This window comes from Artemia sp. Qi Xiang Cuo, chromosome 2, assembly GCF_049724085.1.
Source record: "Artemia sp. Qi Xiang Cuo chromosome 2, ASM4972408v1, whole genome shotgun sequence".
In the NCBI taxonomy this organism is placed as follows: domain Eukaryota; kingdom Metazoa; phylum Arthropoda; class Branchiopoda; order Anostraca; family Artemiidae; genus Artemia; species Artemia sp. Qi Xiang Cuo.
Window position 1 is genome coordinate 70,269,472 of NC_142795.1, and position 18,437 is coordinate 70,287,908.

At 35.8% G+C, this 18,437-nt stretch overlaps 1 protein-coding gene across 1 annotated transcript in view; it reads right to left on the bottom strand.

The window, feature by feature from the left end:
* LOC148955562 (thiamine transporter 1-like) overlaps positions 1–18,437 on the bottom strand; it is a 67,317-nt gene that overhangs the window by 38,028 nt on the left and 10,852 nt on the right. The window contains exon 2 of the mRNA XM_089108251.1: positions 11,943–12,113. Coding sequence (XP_088964377.1) covers positions 11,943–12,113 — 171 coding nt within the window. The remainder of the gene's footprint in view (positions 1–11,942; positions 12,114–18,437) is intronic.

Below are 18,437 nucleotides of genomic sequence, written 5' to 3' on the forward strand. Positions count from 1 at the left end.
ATACCTTTTATTTGTTAACTGAGTATAAAAAGTTAATAAAAAAAAACACTTATGCACTACTGACTCGTTTACTACTGATGACGGTCACTGTATATGTGACCGAAATATCTGGTATTTTGTTTGCGAATTTCTATACACTGTCTATTAAAAAGGATTTTATCCCTATTTTGAACTTTTATTTTATTGACACTTATGCATAGAACAAATTCAGCTACTTGGCATATTCCAAGCCCTTTAATTAATAACTAAGTATTAAAAATTAATAAAAAAGTACTTTTGCATAGAACAAACTCAGCTACTTGGTAAATTCCAAGTCTCTTAATTGGTGATTGAGTATCAAAAATTAATAAAAAATTAACAAACGCAGCTACTTGATAAATTTCCAAGTCTTTCAATTGGTGATTAAGTATCAAAAATTAATAACAAAAAACACTTTTGCATACAACAAACTCGGCTACTTGGTAAATTCCAGTTCCTTTAATTGGTGATTGAGAAGTAAAAATTTAAAAAACACTTTTGAAAAGAACAAAATCAGCTACTTGGTAAATTCTATGTCTTTTAATTGGTGACTGAGTATACGAAAATTAATAAAAAAGAGCTTTTGCATTGAACAAACTCAACCACTTGGTAAATTCCAAGTCTTTTAATTGAATACTCAGTATCAAAACTTAATAAGACAACACTTTTGCACAGAACAAACTCAACTACTTGGTAAATTCCAGGTCTTTTAACCATCAAAAGAAATTTGTCAATCTCAAACCATCGTGGTATGCATCTCAAATCATCGTGGTATGCATATTCTCATGAGGATGCCATAAATGATGCCCCGAAACAGATCACTGTAAACACCTACAAAAAATCCAATTGATAAATCGAATGTGCAAATAACTTGTTACGATATTGTGACGCTTAACATCAGTTGGCCAACGTCCCAGACACAATACATTGAATGCATTAGAATGTATTTCTAAAATCATATTTTGAATAGCTTGTTGGCTCAGTCGAGCAACGTGTCGTTCATTTACCATAGAAAATCCTGGATCTAACGTTTGGTTCGTACATCAAACACAAATTTCATAAAATCAATGGGGTGTCTTGTAGTATGGATGGATATGTGTCTTGTTGTAATATGTGTCTAGTTGTATGGCTGGATATTTGTCTTGTTGTATGGATGTATATGTGTCTTGTTGTAAAATGTGTCTTGTTGTATGGGTGGATATGTGTCTTGTTGTAATATGTGTCTTGTTGTATGGATGGATATGTGTCTGATTGTGATATGTGTCTTGTTGTATGGATGGATATGTGTCTTGTTGTATGGATGGTTATGTGTCTTGTTGTATGGATGGTTATATGTCTTGTTGTAATATAATAATGACAATAATAATAATAATAATTTATTTATATCCTCTTTACAAACATAAAATGCTGATAGAGGAGTAAATAAAGGAAAAAGGAAAAAATACACACACACTAACGAAATACAACATAGGATACAAAAGATGCAATGAAAACACCTCTGATGAATAACAATACTATAATAATAACAATGCAATACCATCTGATCCAATTAAGAGGAAAATCAACGATACACTCTCTACCCTATTCAAACATTAACGCAAGTTCTTCCATTTTCAACGTAATATTAAAAACTCTTTACAACAAAATACAACATAGGATATAAAAAATTGCAGTGAAAAAACCTCTGACGATTAATAATACTGTAATAATATCTGATCCAATTAAGAAGAAAATCAACGAGACACTCTCTACGCTTTTCAAACATTAACGCGAGTTCTTCCATTTTCAACGTAATATCAAAAACTCTGTACAACAAAATACAACAAAGGATATAAAAAAGATGCAATGAAAACACCTCTGATGAATAACACTACTATCGGATGCAATTAAGAGGAAAATCAACATTAAGATCTCTACGCTTTTCAAACCTTAAAGCAAGTTCTTTCATTTTCAACGTAATTTCATAAGCTCTATATTTTCTTAACAATGTAAGTAATCCCGATCCATAAGGGACGACCAAGAAAAAAACTTGAAAAATCTAAAGATCTGTCAACAGATTATAAGGCGTTCAGTCTTATTAAAAAACTTCCAAACCGGCGTAATGAAAAATATATGAGCGCAAACAATGTATTATAGAACCTTCCTAGGCAATTCTTGTCAAAATGCCCTTTTATTTTGGCAAGCATATCATAAGTCTTTCGAAGTTTTTCAGTAATAGCTTGAATAATGAGAGTTCGCGTATTCTTCATGGACGCAGCGAAAGGTAGTTCCAGATGATTTTACGTATCCAAACATGCAATTGAGAATGACCCGACTAGAAGAGACTCACCTACTCCAGAATTTGGATGAAATATAATAAATTCTGTTTTAGAAGCCTCTAAGGAAAGACCTATGTCTGAAAGACTAGATTGGACAACATTACCGGCAGATTGAAGTGAATCAAGATCTTTAGCTAGCAAAACAACATCACCAGCATAAGATAGATGGCTAATATCAATGAACCGATCAATCAGGAAAGTGGGAATATATTTAGTTGCTGTAAGGATAGCGTTAAAAAATAGAGCTGGACTAATGACTGAACCTTGTTTGACCCCTCTCTTTACTGGAATGCGATCGGTAAGATGAATACCAGAGCGAACCTTAACACGAGAATTTTCATACCAATGCCATAAGCAACAACAAATGAAAGGGTTGACGCCATTACGAAGGAGAGCAATGATAGCATGAGAATGAAGAACAGAGTCAAAGTCCTTAGAGATATCCAAAGCACACACATACAGACTTTTCTTAGCCAAATGGTGCCGATCAATAATATCAAGGAAAATAGCATGTGCATTTTGCACTCCAATGCCACTTCTGAACCCAAACTGATTGTCGCCAAAATTAAAAGATTGGATTGGACAACATTAACGGCAGATTGAACTGAATCAAGATCTTTAGCTAGCAAAACAATATCATCAGCACAATATAGATGGCTAATATCAATGAACCGATCAATCAGGAAAGTGGGAATATTTCCAGTTGCTGTACGGATAGCGTTATTAAATAAAGCTGGACTAATGACTGAACCTTGTTTGACCCCCCTCTTTACTGGAATACGATCGGTAAGAAAAAGGGTCTGCTGAAAAAATTGACGAAAATGAGCATGCCACTCAGAAACACTAATTTGTTCAGATTCAAGGGAGTACGAACAAGTTAGTTTAGAAACTTGTTTCTATAGAAGTTGATGATTATTTCGGACAGAGTAAGATATATCATATACTTATTGTTTTTTCCATTTCACAACAACCTTACGGAATGCACGTTTCGTAAACTTCATAAGCTCAAATACTGCTCCAAAAGGAGGCCTATCGCACTTCAACCATATATAATACCGGAAACGATGTCAGAGCTTCGACAGACACAATGAGACACAATATGTGTCTTGTTGTATGGATGGATGTGTCTTGTTATATGGATGGTTACGTGTCTTCTTGTAATATATGTCTTGTTGTGTGGATAGGTATGTGTCTTGTTGTATGGATAGGTATGTGTCATGTGTTTCATTGTATGGATGGTTATGTGTTTTGTTGTATGGATGGTTATATGACTTTTTGTAATGTGTCTTGTTGTATGGTAGGGGTACTGTCTTGTTGTATGATGGGGGTACTGTCTTGTTGTATGAAGAGGGTACTGTCTTCTTGTATTCACTACATTTTTTGACCGAGAACATGAATGATTACGCAATATCAGATAAGGCATAATTCTTGAAATTAGCAAAATTTTCGGAAGCCTATGTACAAAAGGATAGGACCCCGGTCAATGTGCACACACCCATACTACTAATACACTCAGTTGTTCTTGTTATATTGCTGAGATGTATTATTAGCAACCAGCATACAAACAGTGTTTTTTGACTTAATTTAAAGCGACCTTTATTTTTTAAGCATAATGGGCAAATTACATAACTGTGGGGGGTTGCCCTACCCAATAGCACTAGAGATATAGATACTAGACCATTCAGCTATGCTGAACAAAATGGCTGTCTTAAAATTTTGATTGGAAGTGTCTGGAAAATTATGAGCTAAGAGGAGGGCTTATTGCCCTCTAATCACTTTTGACTCTTAAGAGGGCACTATAACTTTAAATTTTCAATCAAATTAGGCCCTTTAAAATCTCAATGATATTACTAGTTATGACAGAGCATGGCTGCCATTGCCCCTTTAATACCTACATGCATATAGGTTTTTCGTTTAATTGAAACTCCTCCTAAACGTTCCCTAAAAGTTTCAACTTGATGCAATTAGTGTCGTTAAGTTAGAGTAACCGTAGAAGCAGCATTAAACGAATAGACACAGTGTCTTCTGGTTAGCTGAAAATCCACAGCCTATGAAGGTATGAAGGTGAAATTTTCAGAGAATATTTCTGTCGTACGGATGACAACCTGCCATCCGTATGCAGGTTGTCAAAAGCGCATATCAGCAATATCTTAGGAATATTTTCGTGTGTAAAGTTGAAACTTACGACGCTTGTTGTGGGGGATGTTGAAGTAACCAAAAGACAATATTTGCATCATAATACTATTGCTTCTGCTCCTACAACTACTGCTACTGCTACTAAAGGTAAGACTACTACTATTAACTGTACTCCTACAGCTATTACTATATTTACTGGTGCTACTACTACAACTAATAAACCTAAGGGTATAAAGGCGAAAATTTTGGGCAATATTGTAACTGTACTGAAATAAATCGAAACACACTATGCCGATATAGGTTGTCAAGAGGCCGTATCAGCAATTCTTCCGGACCAGTTGATGGTATTAAGTTAAAAATGTCATCATGTGTTGAAGGGGATTTTGAAAAAGGTGCTATTTGCATACTGTTACTAATGCTACTACAGCTATTGCTACGCATAATTACTGAACCTTTCAACATTGATGTCTCAAAACTTAGTTTGCATATTTGTTATGGGAAACGATGAGCATAGGGGGGAGTCTCTCAAATCACTTTGGCTCTTAAAAAGGGCACTATAACTTCCAATTTAAAATCAAATGAGACCCATCTGAATGTAATACGACAACCCATTCCAAAAAAAAAACTTATATGCTCCCAGGCCATAACTTAAAGCCCTTGCCTCAGGGCACTGGGGGGAGGGGAGTTGTGCCAAGCTTGAAAGCATTGTTATATGTTCTTTGAACTATTTTAAACAAAATGGCCATCGCAAAATTTCATTCAGATGCATTTGGTGAAAAGAGGGGTAGTTTGTGCTACCTGACCTCCATCACTATTGACCCTTAAAAAGGAACAAGAACTTCCAATCTTAACCAAATGAGCCACCTCTAAAGCTTATACAACCAACCCTTCCATAAGAACCATAAATGCCTCAGGGGCATAACTTACAACCCTCGCCTTCAGGCTCTGGTGGATTGTGTCAACCTCTAAAGCCTTGTTAAATGATATTTTAACTATTTTGAATAAAAGGACTGTCTCAAAATATTTATTGGATACATCTCAATAAAACACGACATGTTTGTGTGTGTGTGTGGGGGGGGGGGGTGTAGCTACACTCTGATCACTTTGACTCTTAAAAAGGGCACTAGAACTTATGATTACCAGTCCAATGAGTCCCCTCCAAAGCATAGACGACCGCCCTTTTTATAAGAACCTTATATGCCCCAAGGGCATAACTTACAAGCATTTGTCTAAGAGCTGTAGGAGGGGGAGGGTCTTCCTCACAGACATAACTTCCGAAACCTTCAACTCCGAGGAATAAAATTGTTATCTCCAAATTTTGATTGGCGGTGTCAAGGCAAATGATGAGCGTAGAAGGGGGGCTGTTTTCTCTCGAATCACTTTGACTCTTAAACACGGCACTATAACTTCAAATTTCAAATCAAATAAGCCCCATCTGGTGTTTATACGACCACCAATTCCATAAAAAACCTTATATGCTTTCATAAAATAACTTACAACCCTATCCCCAGGGCGCTGGGGGTTGTGTCATCCATAGAGACATTATTATATGTTCTTTGGGCTATTTTGAAAAAAAATCACTATCTCATAATTTCAATCAGATGCGTTTGGTGAAATGAGGGATTGTAGGAGAGAGGAGGGGGGCTAAATGCCCTCCATCACTTTTGACACTTAAAAAGGAACGAGAACTTCCAGTTTTCAACCAAATGAGACTCTTCTAAAATTAAACAACCATCCCTTCCGTAAAACCTTAAATACTCACTGGGCATAACTTACAACTCTTGCCCCTAATCTCAGGTGTTTGTTTCAGCCTCAAAAGCATTGTTATATGATATTTAGACTATTTTGAATAGAATGGCTATCTCAAATGTTCTATTAGATAGATGCATTTTGGGACAATGCGACGTGTGTGTGTGTGTGTGGGTGGGGGGGGGGGGGTAGCTACCCTCCAATCACTTTGCCTCTTAAAAATCACACTAGAGCGTCTAATTACCAATCCAATGAGCATCTCTCCGAAGTTTATATGACCACGCTTTCTATAAAACCTTATATGCCCCCAGGGCATAACTTACAAGCCTTGCCTTGGGGGCTAAGGGGATTTTTTATCCCTTAAGACATAATTTCCAGACTTTTAAAATACTTTAAACAAAATAGTTATCTCAAAATGTTTGATTGGAAGTGTTTGAGGAAATGATGGGCGTGGGGGGGGGGGGGGTCATTTGCACTCTGATCACTTCCGACTAGTAAAAAAGGCACTAGTCCTCTCAATTTACAATCAAATGAGCCCTTTTTGAAGCTTCTACGACAACACTTTCTATAAAACCTTATATGCCCCAAGGACATAAATTAAAACCCTTGTCCCGAGGCCTATGGGGGTTTTCATCCTCCAGACCTTTCCAGAGAACATAATTTCCAGACCTTTCAACTGCGTTGAACGAAATAGCCATATCAAAACATTGATTGGAAGTGTTTGGGGAAATTGTGGGCGTGGGTGCGGGGGGGGGGGATTCTCCCTCCGATTATTTTCCAGTCTTAAAAAGGGCAATAACCCACTTAATTTCCAATCGAATGAGCCCTTTTTGAAGTTTTTACGACAACGCTTTCTATAAAAACCTTATACGCCCCCAGGGCATAACCTACAACCTTAGCCCTGAGGGCTGTAGGGGGGTTGTCACACTCAAAGACATAATTTCCGGACCCTTCAACTACGTTCAACAAAATGGCTATATCAAAATGTTGATCGGAAGTGTTTGATGAAATTATGGGTGTGGTGTGGGGGGGGGGGCATTCACCGTCCAATCACTTTTGACTATTAATAAGGGCACTAGTCCACTCAATTCCCAACTGAATGAGCCATTTTTGAAGTTTCTACGATTAAACTTTCTATAAAAACCTGATATGCTCCAGGACATAACTTACAACCTTTGCCCTGGGGGCTGTGGGGTGGTTTGTCATCCTCAAAGACATAATTTCAGGATCTTTCAATTACGTTGAACAACATAGCTGTCTCAAAATTTTGATTGGAAGTGCTTGGAGAAATGGTGGGCGTGAGTGGTTGGTTAGTTGATCTCCAATCACTTTCAACTATTAAAAAGGGCACTAGCCTTTTTATTTTCCAATCGAATGAGCCCTTTTTGAAGTTTCTACAACAACGCTTTACATAATAAATCTTATATGCCCCCAGGACAAAACTTACAGCCCTTGCCCTGATCTGGGGGGAGATGTCATCCTCAAAAACATAATTTCCGGACCTTTCAATTACGTTGAACAAAATGGTCATCTCAAAATTTCAATTGGACGTGTTTGAGGAAATGGTGTGCATGAGGAGTGAATTGCCCTTCAATCACTTTCGACTATTAAGAAGGGCATAAGCCCTTCCAATTTCTAATCAAATGAGCCCTTTTCAAGTTTCTACGACGATTCTTTCAATACGAAGTGCCCTGGTCTAACCCCCCGCGCCCCCCCCCAAAAAAAAATAATACATTGTGCCAACATCGTTCTCTGCTGCCTGTCATTATCCCATTGAAACGCTCTGATTTACATCATGTTCATTTAGTCCAATAGCTAGATGGGATCAGTGGCTTCAATTGGAGGGGGTACTGGCCCCCCAAGACCCGCCTATAGATTTTAAAAAACGATTTTTTTTTTACTCTCTGATTTGCTAAATCCACTATGCTATGAGCCCCCAGGGGAAGAACACGTTGTTTAACCACTATCTAATAAAGAATTGAATGACTTGTGGTGTCGAATAGGGCGAATACTTGTAACAATTAAATTCACACTCTCATCTCTCGTAATGTGATATACATATATATATATATATATATATATATATATATATATATATATATATATATATATATATATATATATATATATATATATATATTATTATATGTATATATATATATGTATATATATATATATATATATATATATATATATATATATATATATATATATATATATATATATATGTATATATGTATATATATATGTATATATGTATATATGTATATATATATATATATATGTATATATATATATATATATATATATATATATATATATATATATATATATATATATATATATATATATATATATATATATAAAACACCATTCCCTTTAAGCGGCAGCTAACCTAGCTAAATATTACAAAACAATTAAATTAAGTTATTACCAGAAGAAAAAAAGAAAAAGAAAGAAAAAATAAACATCTATTCTTTCCAAGTCGCACTTAACAAACGATTTAACAAACACCAAAAATGAAATGTAATTGCTATTACAATAAATAAATAAATAATCAAATAATGATGAAAACAAAACAACCAACTTCATTTTTCATGAAATAATTTACTCATTCTCATACTTTAATCCCCTCATACACACTTTCACAATTGATGGCTATTCTCGTATCGGCGCATCTTTACTACTAATTAAATAAAAAAAAACAAGTTTTTTTTAACTGAAAGTAAGGAACGACGTTAAAAGTTAAAACGAACAGATATTATTCCGTATATGAAAGGGACTGTCCCCTCCTCAATGCCTCGCTCTTTACGCTAAAGTCTTTTATTATTAAAAAAAATAGAGTTGTGAGAAAGTCAAACTTTAGCGTAAAGAGCGAGGCGTTGAGGATGGGACAGCCCCTTTCATATACGGAATAATTTCTGTTCGTTTTAAGTTTTGACGTCGTTCCTTACTTTCAGTTAAAAAAAACTTGTTTTTTTTGTATTTAATTTTCGAACGTTTTTGAATTAATGCAGGTTTTGATCTTGGCTCACCGTACGTGAATAATTAAAACAAAATTTGCATAATAATTTACTTTTATTTGGTTAAATGGCTTTCTCGAAACTTGTTTAATTTTATTTACGAACGTTTTTATTAGTAATAAATATATGTAACATACGAATTAACTTACGTAACAAACTTCTATATTCATATATTTTTAATACGTATATTAGGGGGTTCGCCCCCTTGTCAATCAATACCTTGCTCTTTAAGCTAAAGTTCGAATTTTGTTCCAATTCTTTAAAAATGACCGCTTAATCACAACGGCCGTTAATTACTAGGGGGTGGACCCAATCATATATGTAATATTTTCTGTTCGCTTTAAGTTTTGATGTTGCTGCTGTTGCAGTTGAAAAACTTGTTTTTTTATATTTAATTTCTGATATATTTTTAAATAATGCTGGGAAATCCGGCGTCCCCTTCATAGCAATGTCCCTTCCCGCATGAAAACTTCCTTCATGGAAAGATCCTCCCACATAACCCCCTACACACCCACAACCCCCCCACCCCCCACCCACTACCAGAAAAAATCCCCCCTGAAAACGTCTGTATACTTACCAATACCCAATACTATATGTTAACATTGGGTAAAGTTCATAACTTTCAGCCCTCCTCCCGGGAACTTCGGGGGATTAAATCATCCTAAAAGACATACTTATAATATTTTCGAACATCCTGAACAAAATGGCTACCTCAAAATTTTGATCGGGTGACTTTGGGAAAAAAATGAGCGTGGGAGGGGGATTAGTTGCTCTCCGAACTTTTAATTTACATTCCAATGAGCCGTGCCGCGATATTCTAGGACCATTGGGTCGATACGATCACCCCTGGGAAAAAAAAAGAACAAAAAAACAAATAAACACGCATCCGTGATCCTTCTTCTGGCAAAAAATGCAAAATTCCACATTTTTGTAGATAGGAGCTTAAAACCTCTACAGTAGGATTCTCTGATGCGCTGAATACGATGGTGTGATTTTCATTAAGGTTCTATAGCTTTTAGGGGGTCTTTCCCCCTTTTTTCGAACATCAGCCAAATTTCCCAGGCGCGTAACTTTTGATGGGTAGGACTATACTTGATGAAACTTATACATTTGAAATCAGCATTAAAATCTGATTCTTTTGATGTATCTATTGGTATCAAAATACCGTTTTCTAGAGTTTCGGTTACCATTGAGCCGGGTCGCTACTTACTTACAGTTCGTTACCACGAACTGCTTGATCACAATGTTTCTTAAAAAATTGTCTGGAATCTGCTCAGACGTATACAAGTGCTAGTAATTTCCGACGAGTCTCTCTTACAGAAATTGGCATGCCATCTGTCAAATAAATATTAGATAAGTTCATAACAATTTTTCTATTGAATTTTTTAGCGTTTTTCACCAATTTCTGTATTATACGTTTCAAACTTGATATATTTTTTTTCCTTTCCATAGTACAAAACTGAATAATAGCAAGTATGGTCATCTTCTAAACCCTCGTTTAAGACGTTTTCGAAAACTGATTTTTCTGATTCCGCATCACTCTCCGAAACGTTCCATAATATCAAATTCTTACGCGTTTCTTTACTTTCTACTCGTTGGAGGTTTTGCCTTATTATAGAAAACTCTGTTGTTAACTTCAAATTTTCACTAGTCAAAACCGAAATTTCAAACTTCAGATTTGACGCTTCATCTTCTACGGCAAAAACTCGCGGCTTTAATTCAGCAATTTCCTTATTTAAATCCCTCACTGATTTTTCCACTTATGTTAATCGGTTTTCTTCTACTTTCATACTAACCGCTAAACCTTGTAAAGCAGTTGAATTGTCCTTTACTGTTTCTAAAATTATAGCTATGCGGTCAGCTTACAATTTGATTGACAATTCTTCAACCGATGTGCCTGCCGAGACATTTGAAATGTTAGAACTGTCAAGCTCTTGCTGCTTCTTTCGTTTTTTCGTCATTCCTAACAAACCTCCGAATAAATATAAATAAATAATCAAAAGAATGCGCTCACCTATAAAGCTCCTTTTTTACTCAAATGGAGCAGAACATGCAATTTGCTTTATAGGGCGTTAATTGAGCTACTGCGAACAGCTTAATTCACGAACAATCAGCTCTTAATTTGCCAATTCTCCTCTCTAATAAACGATTATCTTGCCGTTATTAACCGAATTTTAAATACATCCCTCACATCTCTGATGTGTTGCTCTCCTGGAGGGCCCTTGAGCACTTCAAAGGGAATAAATTTCCTCTATCCTCTCTGTTCCCCTCTCCAGTTAAAAAGGATTCAAACTAGCCAATTATTCCCATCACCAACACTAATCCAACATTAAACATTGCTTTTCAAATGTCGTTTCAGAAAAGTTATGGCTAAACAAAATACATCTTGTAATTGTTTCAGATTTTCTAAAAAAAATGTGTATGTCTCCAGACTCTAAAATTTCGGCTCTGTTCATTATTAATAGTTTGCTTCCAGATTTTTAGCACTCAAGATTCTCAATTTCAGGATTTTGAGCTGAAAACCCGAATTTTTCTAAGACCATCTGTCTTTTTTTATCCTTTGGGATACCTCACTCCTCACCCCTTCATATAAGGTCATGCATGCTAAGCCATTGTGTATTAGCAAATATTTAAATCACCAACATATAATTACTGAAAATACCAAAAGCAGAAATAATAGACAAAGAAATAAAGGTACCTGGAAAGCTCCAACAGTCTGACCCAATATCAGAAGAATCCAAGTAATTATATATGCAAATCCCTCTAAAATAATAACAGGTTTATATCTCAGGAAATCTGTCAGAAGAAAAACAGCTATCAGAAGGAGTAAATATGAATATGTCCAAACAGGAAATATATCTTGATAAACCTAAAATGAGATTGGTTATAAGAATCAGACAGTCTAACAACTTTAATTTCTGTTGTTTTTTTCTTCATCAAAGAATATTGGTGATAGCTCCTTCCAGCTTCAGAACTTGTTCAGAGAATGAAACCTTCGCAATCTAGTCCCCAAAGTACAGATAGACAAGACAACCTTTTCCTGGTAGCATTAGTAGTAGTAGGATACAAATATTGTCTGTTCGTTAGTTCAACATCCCCCGCAACAAGCCCTGTAAGTTTCAACTTCACACACCAAACAGTTTCTAGGACATTGCTGATACACCTTTTTGACAACCTCCATGCAGACGGCGTGTTATGATTCAGTTCAAATTCCACCTTCAATATTCCCTGAAGATTAAATTTTCACAGCTCAGCCATAGTTGTAATAGTAGTCACAGTAGTAGGAGTTCTTGTAGTACTAGTACAAGTGTTAACAGTGGTAGCACTAGTACTAGTAGCAGCAGTATTATTAACATATTGCCTTTGAGTCAGTTGAACATCCACTTCATTAAGCCCTGGAAGTTTCAAATTAATAAATTAAGGCATTGCTATAATATTGCCAATATGCCCCTTTGATAGCCTGCATGTTTGTAGTGTTTTTATTTAGTTCAGCTTCCCCCTCAACACTTCCTGAAATCTTCAGCTTAATACTCTTATCCTTAAAAGTATTTGCGGTAGAAATAGTACTTTGAGTAGCAGTAGTAACAGCGGTAGTAGTATTAGTAGTACCATGTAAATATTAACCTTTTGATCAATTGACCTTCCCCTTTCAGCATTCCCTGAAATTTCCAACTCAATACCCTAATCCATTCCTGAGATACACCCTTTTGACAATCTGCATGCACATAGTCTTTTTATTTATCCAAATTTCCCCTCAGCATTCTCTCAAATTTTCACCTTCATACCCCTCGCCTTCAAACTACTAGCATCATAGTAGTAGTGATAGCAGTATGAGTAGTAGTAGTAGTAGTAACAGTAGCAGCTGCATTATTAATGGCAGTAGTAGTATGCACATGTTGCCTTTTGATCAGCCGAAAATCCCCCTTGTGCTGCCCTGGAAGTTTGACTTGAGACAGTAAGCTGTTCCAAGCATATTGCTGATACGCTCTTTTGATGATATGTATGCAAATAGTATGTTTTGATTTACTTTAACCTTTTCCTTACGTTTCCACTTCAATATCCTCGGCCTTTAATGGCAGTAGCAGCAGCAGCATTGGCAGCAGACAGTAGCAGCATTAATGGCAGTAGTAGTATGCACATGTTGCCTTTTGGTCAGCTGAAAGTCCCCCTTGTGCTGCCCTGAAAGTTTGACTTGAGACAGTAAGCTGTTCCAAGCATATTGCTGATACGCTCTTTTGATGATATGTATGCAAATAGTATGTTTTGATTTACTTAAACCTTTTCCTTACGTTTCCACTTCAATATCCTCAGCCTTTAATGGCAGTAGCAGCAGCAGCATTGGCAGCAGACAGTAGCAGCATTGATGGCAGTAGTAGTATGCACATGTTGCCTTTGGTCAGCTGAAAATCCCCCTTGTGCTGCCCTGGAAGTTTGACTTGACACAGTAAGCTGTTCCAAGCATTTTGCTGATACGCTCTTTTGATGATTAAATAAAAAAAAAACAAGTTTTTGAAACTGAAAGTAAGGAGCGACATTAAAACTTAAAACGAACAGAAATTATTCCGTATATGAAATGGGTTGTCCCCTCTTCAACGCCTCGCTCTTTACGCTAAAGTTTGACTCTGTCACACAACTTTATTTTTTAAAACAATAAAAAAAAACTTTAGCGTAAAGAGTGAGCCGTTGAGGAGGGGACAGCCCCTTTCATATACGGAATAATAATATTATAATAATAATTTTATAATGTTATTATAATATTATAATAATAATTCCTATACGGAATTATTCCGTATATGAAAGGGCTGTCCCCTCATCAACGCTTCGCTCTTTACGCTAAAGTTTTTTATTGTTTTAAAAAATTAAGTTGTGAGACAGAGTCAAACTTTACCGTAAAGAGCGAGGCATTGAGGAAGGGACAGCCCTTCATATACGGAATAATTTCTGTTCGTTTTAAGTTTTAATGTCGCTCCTTACTTTCAGTTTAAAAAACTTGTTTTTCTTATTTAATTTCTGATCGTTTTTTAGTTAATACAGCTTTTATTTTGGCTCACCGTCATTGAATGAGTAAAAAAAATTTGCATAAAAATTTTACTTTTCTTTTGCTAAATGCATATCTTTAAATTTGGATATGACGTAATTTACAAATTAACTTACGTAACTAACTTCTATATTCGTATGTTTTTCTTCTGGCAAAAAATACAAAGTTGCAGATTTTTGCAGATATGAGCTTGAAACCTATGTAATAGGGTTTTCTGATACGCTGAATCTGACGGTGTGATTTTCATTAAAATTCTTTCACTTGTAGGGGATGTTTCCCCCCTCTGTAAAAAATCGGGTAAATTTTCTCAGGCTCGTAGCCTTTGATGAGTAATACTAAACTTAATAGAATTTATATATTTAGAATCAGCCTTATAAACACATTCTTTTGATACATTTATTGACATCAAAATTCCGTTTTTAAAAGTTTCGATTACTATTGAGCCGTATCGCTTGTTTTTTTTTATTGTTTTTTTTATTACTTATCCCCTTAGTCAATACCACGCTCTTTACGTTAAAAGTAAAAAAAATTGATTCACAAACCCCTGAATCACAAAGGCCGTTTAATTAGAATAGATAGCTCTTTTGAAAGCACTGAAAAAAACTGTAGCGTAAAGAGCGAGGTATTGACTTGGGGGCGAACCCCCTCATATACGTTATAATTTCTGTTCGTTTTAAGTTCTAATGTTGCTTCTTACTTTCAGTTGAAAAAAACTTGTTTTTTTTATATTTAATTTCTGATCGTTTTTTAAATAATGCTTGGAAATCCGGCGCCCCCTTCATAGAAATGCCCCTTACCCCAAAGAAACATCCTCTACGGAAAGATTCTCCAGAGTAACCCCCTCCTCCAGCCCCCCCCCCCTCCAGAAAAAAATCCTTCCTGAAAATGTCTGTATACTTCCCAATAACCAATAAATAATGCTGGCAAGTCCGGCCCCCCCCTCCAGGCAATTGCCCTTCCCCCATGAACACTTCCTTCAGGGACCGATCCTCCAACAGAACCCCCGACCCAGCCCCCCCCCCCACTACCAGAAAAAAACCCTCCTGAAAACTTCTGTATACTTCCCAATAACCAATACTATTTGTTAACATTGGGTAAAGTTCATAACTTTCAGCCCTCCCCCTGGGGGCTTCGAGGGATTAAGTCATCCTAAAAGACATAGTTATAACATTTTCGACCATGCTGAACAAAATGACTATCTCAAAATTTTGATCAGGTGACTTTGGAAAAAAAATGAGCGTGGGAGGGGGCCTAGTTGCCCTCCATTTTTTTTGGTCACTTCGAAAGGGCACTAGAACTTTTAATTTCCGTTCCAATGAGGCCTCCCACGATATTCTAGGACAACTGGGTCGATACGATCACCCCTGGGGAAAAAAAAACAAAAAACAAAAATAAACACGCATCCGTGATCTTTCTTCTGGCAAAAAATGGAAAATTCCACATTTTTGTAGATAGGAGGTTGAAACCTACACAGTAGGTTTCTCTGATACGCTGAATATGACGGTGTGATTTTCATTAAGGTTCTATAGCTTTTAGGGGGTCTTTCCCCTTTTTTTGAAAATCAGTCAAATTTTCTCAGGTCTGTAACTTTTGATGGGTAGTAGTAAACTTGATGAAAGCTATATATTTGAAATCAGAATTAAAATTTAATTCTTTTTATGTATCCATTGGGACAAAAATTCCTTTTTTTAGAGTTTCGGATACCATTGATCCGGGTCGCTCCTTAATTAAAGTTCGTTACCACGAACAGTTTGATATGTATGCAAATAGTATGTTTTGATTTACTTCAACCTTTCCCTTACGTTTCCACCTCAATATCCTTGGCCTTGGTAGTAATTAAATAAAAAAACAAGTTTTTTAACTGAAAGTAAGGAACGACGTTAAAACTTAAAACGAACAGAAATTATTCCGTATATGAAAGGGTCTGTCCCCTCCTCAACGCCTCGCCCTTTACGCTAAAGTTTTTATTATTTAAAAAAAATAGAGTTTTGAGAAAGTCAAACTTTGGCGTATACAGCGAGGCGTTGAGAAGGGGAACAGCCCCTTTCATATACGGAATGATTTTATGTTCGTTTTAAGTTTTAACGTCGTTCCTTACTTTCAGTTAAAAAAAAATTGTTTTTTTTTATTTAATTTTTGAACGTTTTTGAATTAATGCAGGTTTTGATATTGGCTCACCGTACATGAATAATAAAAACAAAATTTGCATATTAATTTTACTTTTATTTGGTTAAATGGCTTTCTCGAAACTTGTTTAATTTTATTTACGAACGTTTTTATTAGTAATAAATATACGTAACTTAAGAATTAACTTACGTAATGAATTTCTAAATGCAAATATTTTTAATACGTATATTAGGGGGTTCGCCCCTTAGTCAATACCTCGCTCTTTATGCTCAAGTTCGAGTTTTGTTTCAATTCTTTACAAATGACCTCTTAATCACTAAGGCCGTTAATTAGAATAAATAACTCTTATTAAAGTAGTAAAAAATCTTTGGCCTAAAGAGCGAGGTATTGACTAGGGGGTGAACCCAATCATATACTTAATATTTTCTGTTCGTTGTACGTTTTGATGTTGCTCTTTACTTTCAGTTGAAACTTGTTTATCTAGCTTCTGATCAGTTTTTTTATTAATGATCGGAAATCCTGTGCCCCCTTAAGAGGCACGTCCCTTCCCTCCTGTAAACGTTCGTCATGGCAAGATCCTCCCCTATAACCCCCGACCCCCCCCCCACCAACCAGAAAAAATCTCGCCTGAAAACGTCTGTAAACTTCCCAATAACCAATACTATATGTTAAGATTGGGTAAGGTTCATAACTTTCAGCCCTCCCCCCGGGGACTTCGAGGAATTAAAGCATCCTATAAGAGATATTTATCATATTTTCGACAATGCTGAACAAAATGGTTATCTCAAAATTTTGATCGGGTGACTTTGGGAAAAAATGAGCGTGGGAGGGGGCCTAGTTGCCCTCCATTTTTTTGGTCACTTAAAAAGGGAACTAGAGCTTTTAATATGCGTTCCAACGAGCCCTCCTTCGATATTCTAGGACCACTGGGTTGATACGATCACCCCTGGGGAAAAAACGCAAAAAACAAAAAAAAACAAATAAACACGCATCCGTGATCTTTCTTCTGGCAAAAAATGCAAAATTCCATATTTTTGTAGATAGGTGCTTGAAACCTCTACAGTAGGGTTCTCTTATACGTTGAATATGATAGTGTGATTTTCATTAAGGTTCTATAACTTTTAGGGGGGTCTTTCCCCCTTTTTTTGAAAATCAGCCAAATTTTCTCAGGCGTGTAACTTTTGATAGGTAACACTATAACTTGATGAAACTTATATATTTGAAATCAGCATTAAAATCTGATTCTTTTGATGTATCTATTGGTATCAAAATTCCGTTTTTTAGAGTTTCGATTACCATTGAGCCGGGTCGCTCCTTACTTACAATGCGCTATCACGAACTGTTTGAAAGAGCGAGGCGTTAAGGAGGGGACAGCCACTTTCATATACGGAATACTTTCTGTTCGTTTTAAGTTTTAATGTCGCTCCTTACTTTCAGTTAAAAAAAACTTGTTTTTTTAGTTACTTTCTGAACTTTTTGAATTAATGCAGCTTTGATTTTGGCTCACCGTACATGAATAATTAAAACGAAATTCGCATATTAATTTTCCTTTTTTTGGCTAATTGGCTTTCTCGAAATTTTATTCTGACGTAGCCTAACTTACGAATTAACTTACGTAAAGAATTTCTATATTCGTATGTTTTTATTACGTATATTAGAGAGTTCGCTCTCTAGTCAATACCTCGCTTTTACGCTAAAGTTTGAATTTTGTTCGTATCACAAACCCCTGAATCACAAAGGCCGGTTAATTAGATTAGATAGCTCTTTTGAAAGTACTAAAAAGAACTTTAGCGTAAAGAGCGAGGTATTGACTAAGGGGTGAACCCACTCATATAGGAATAAATTCTTTTCGTATTGAGTTTTAATTTTGCTTCCTTCTTTTAGTTGAAAAAAAAACTTGTTTTTCTATTTAATTTCTGATCGTTTTTTAAATAATGCTGGGAAATCTGGCGCTCCCTTCATAGAAATGTCCCTTCTCCCGAGGAAATATCCTCAATGGAAAGATCCTCCCCCATAACGCCTACTCTA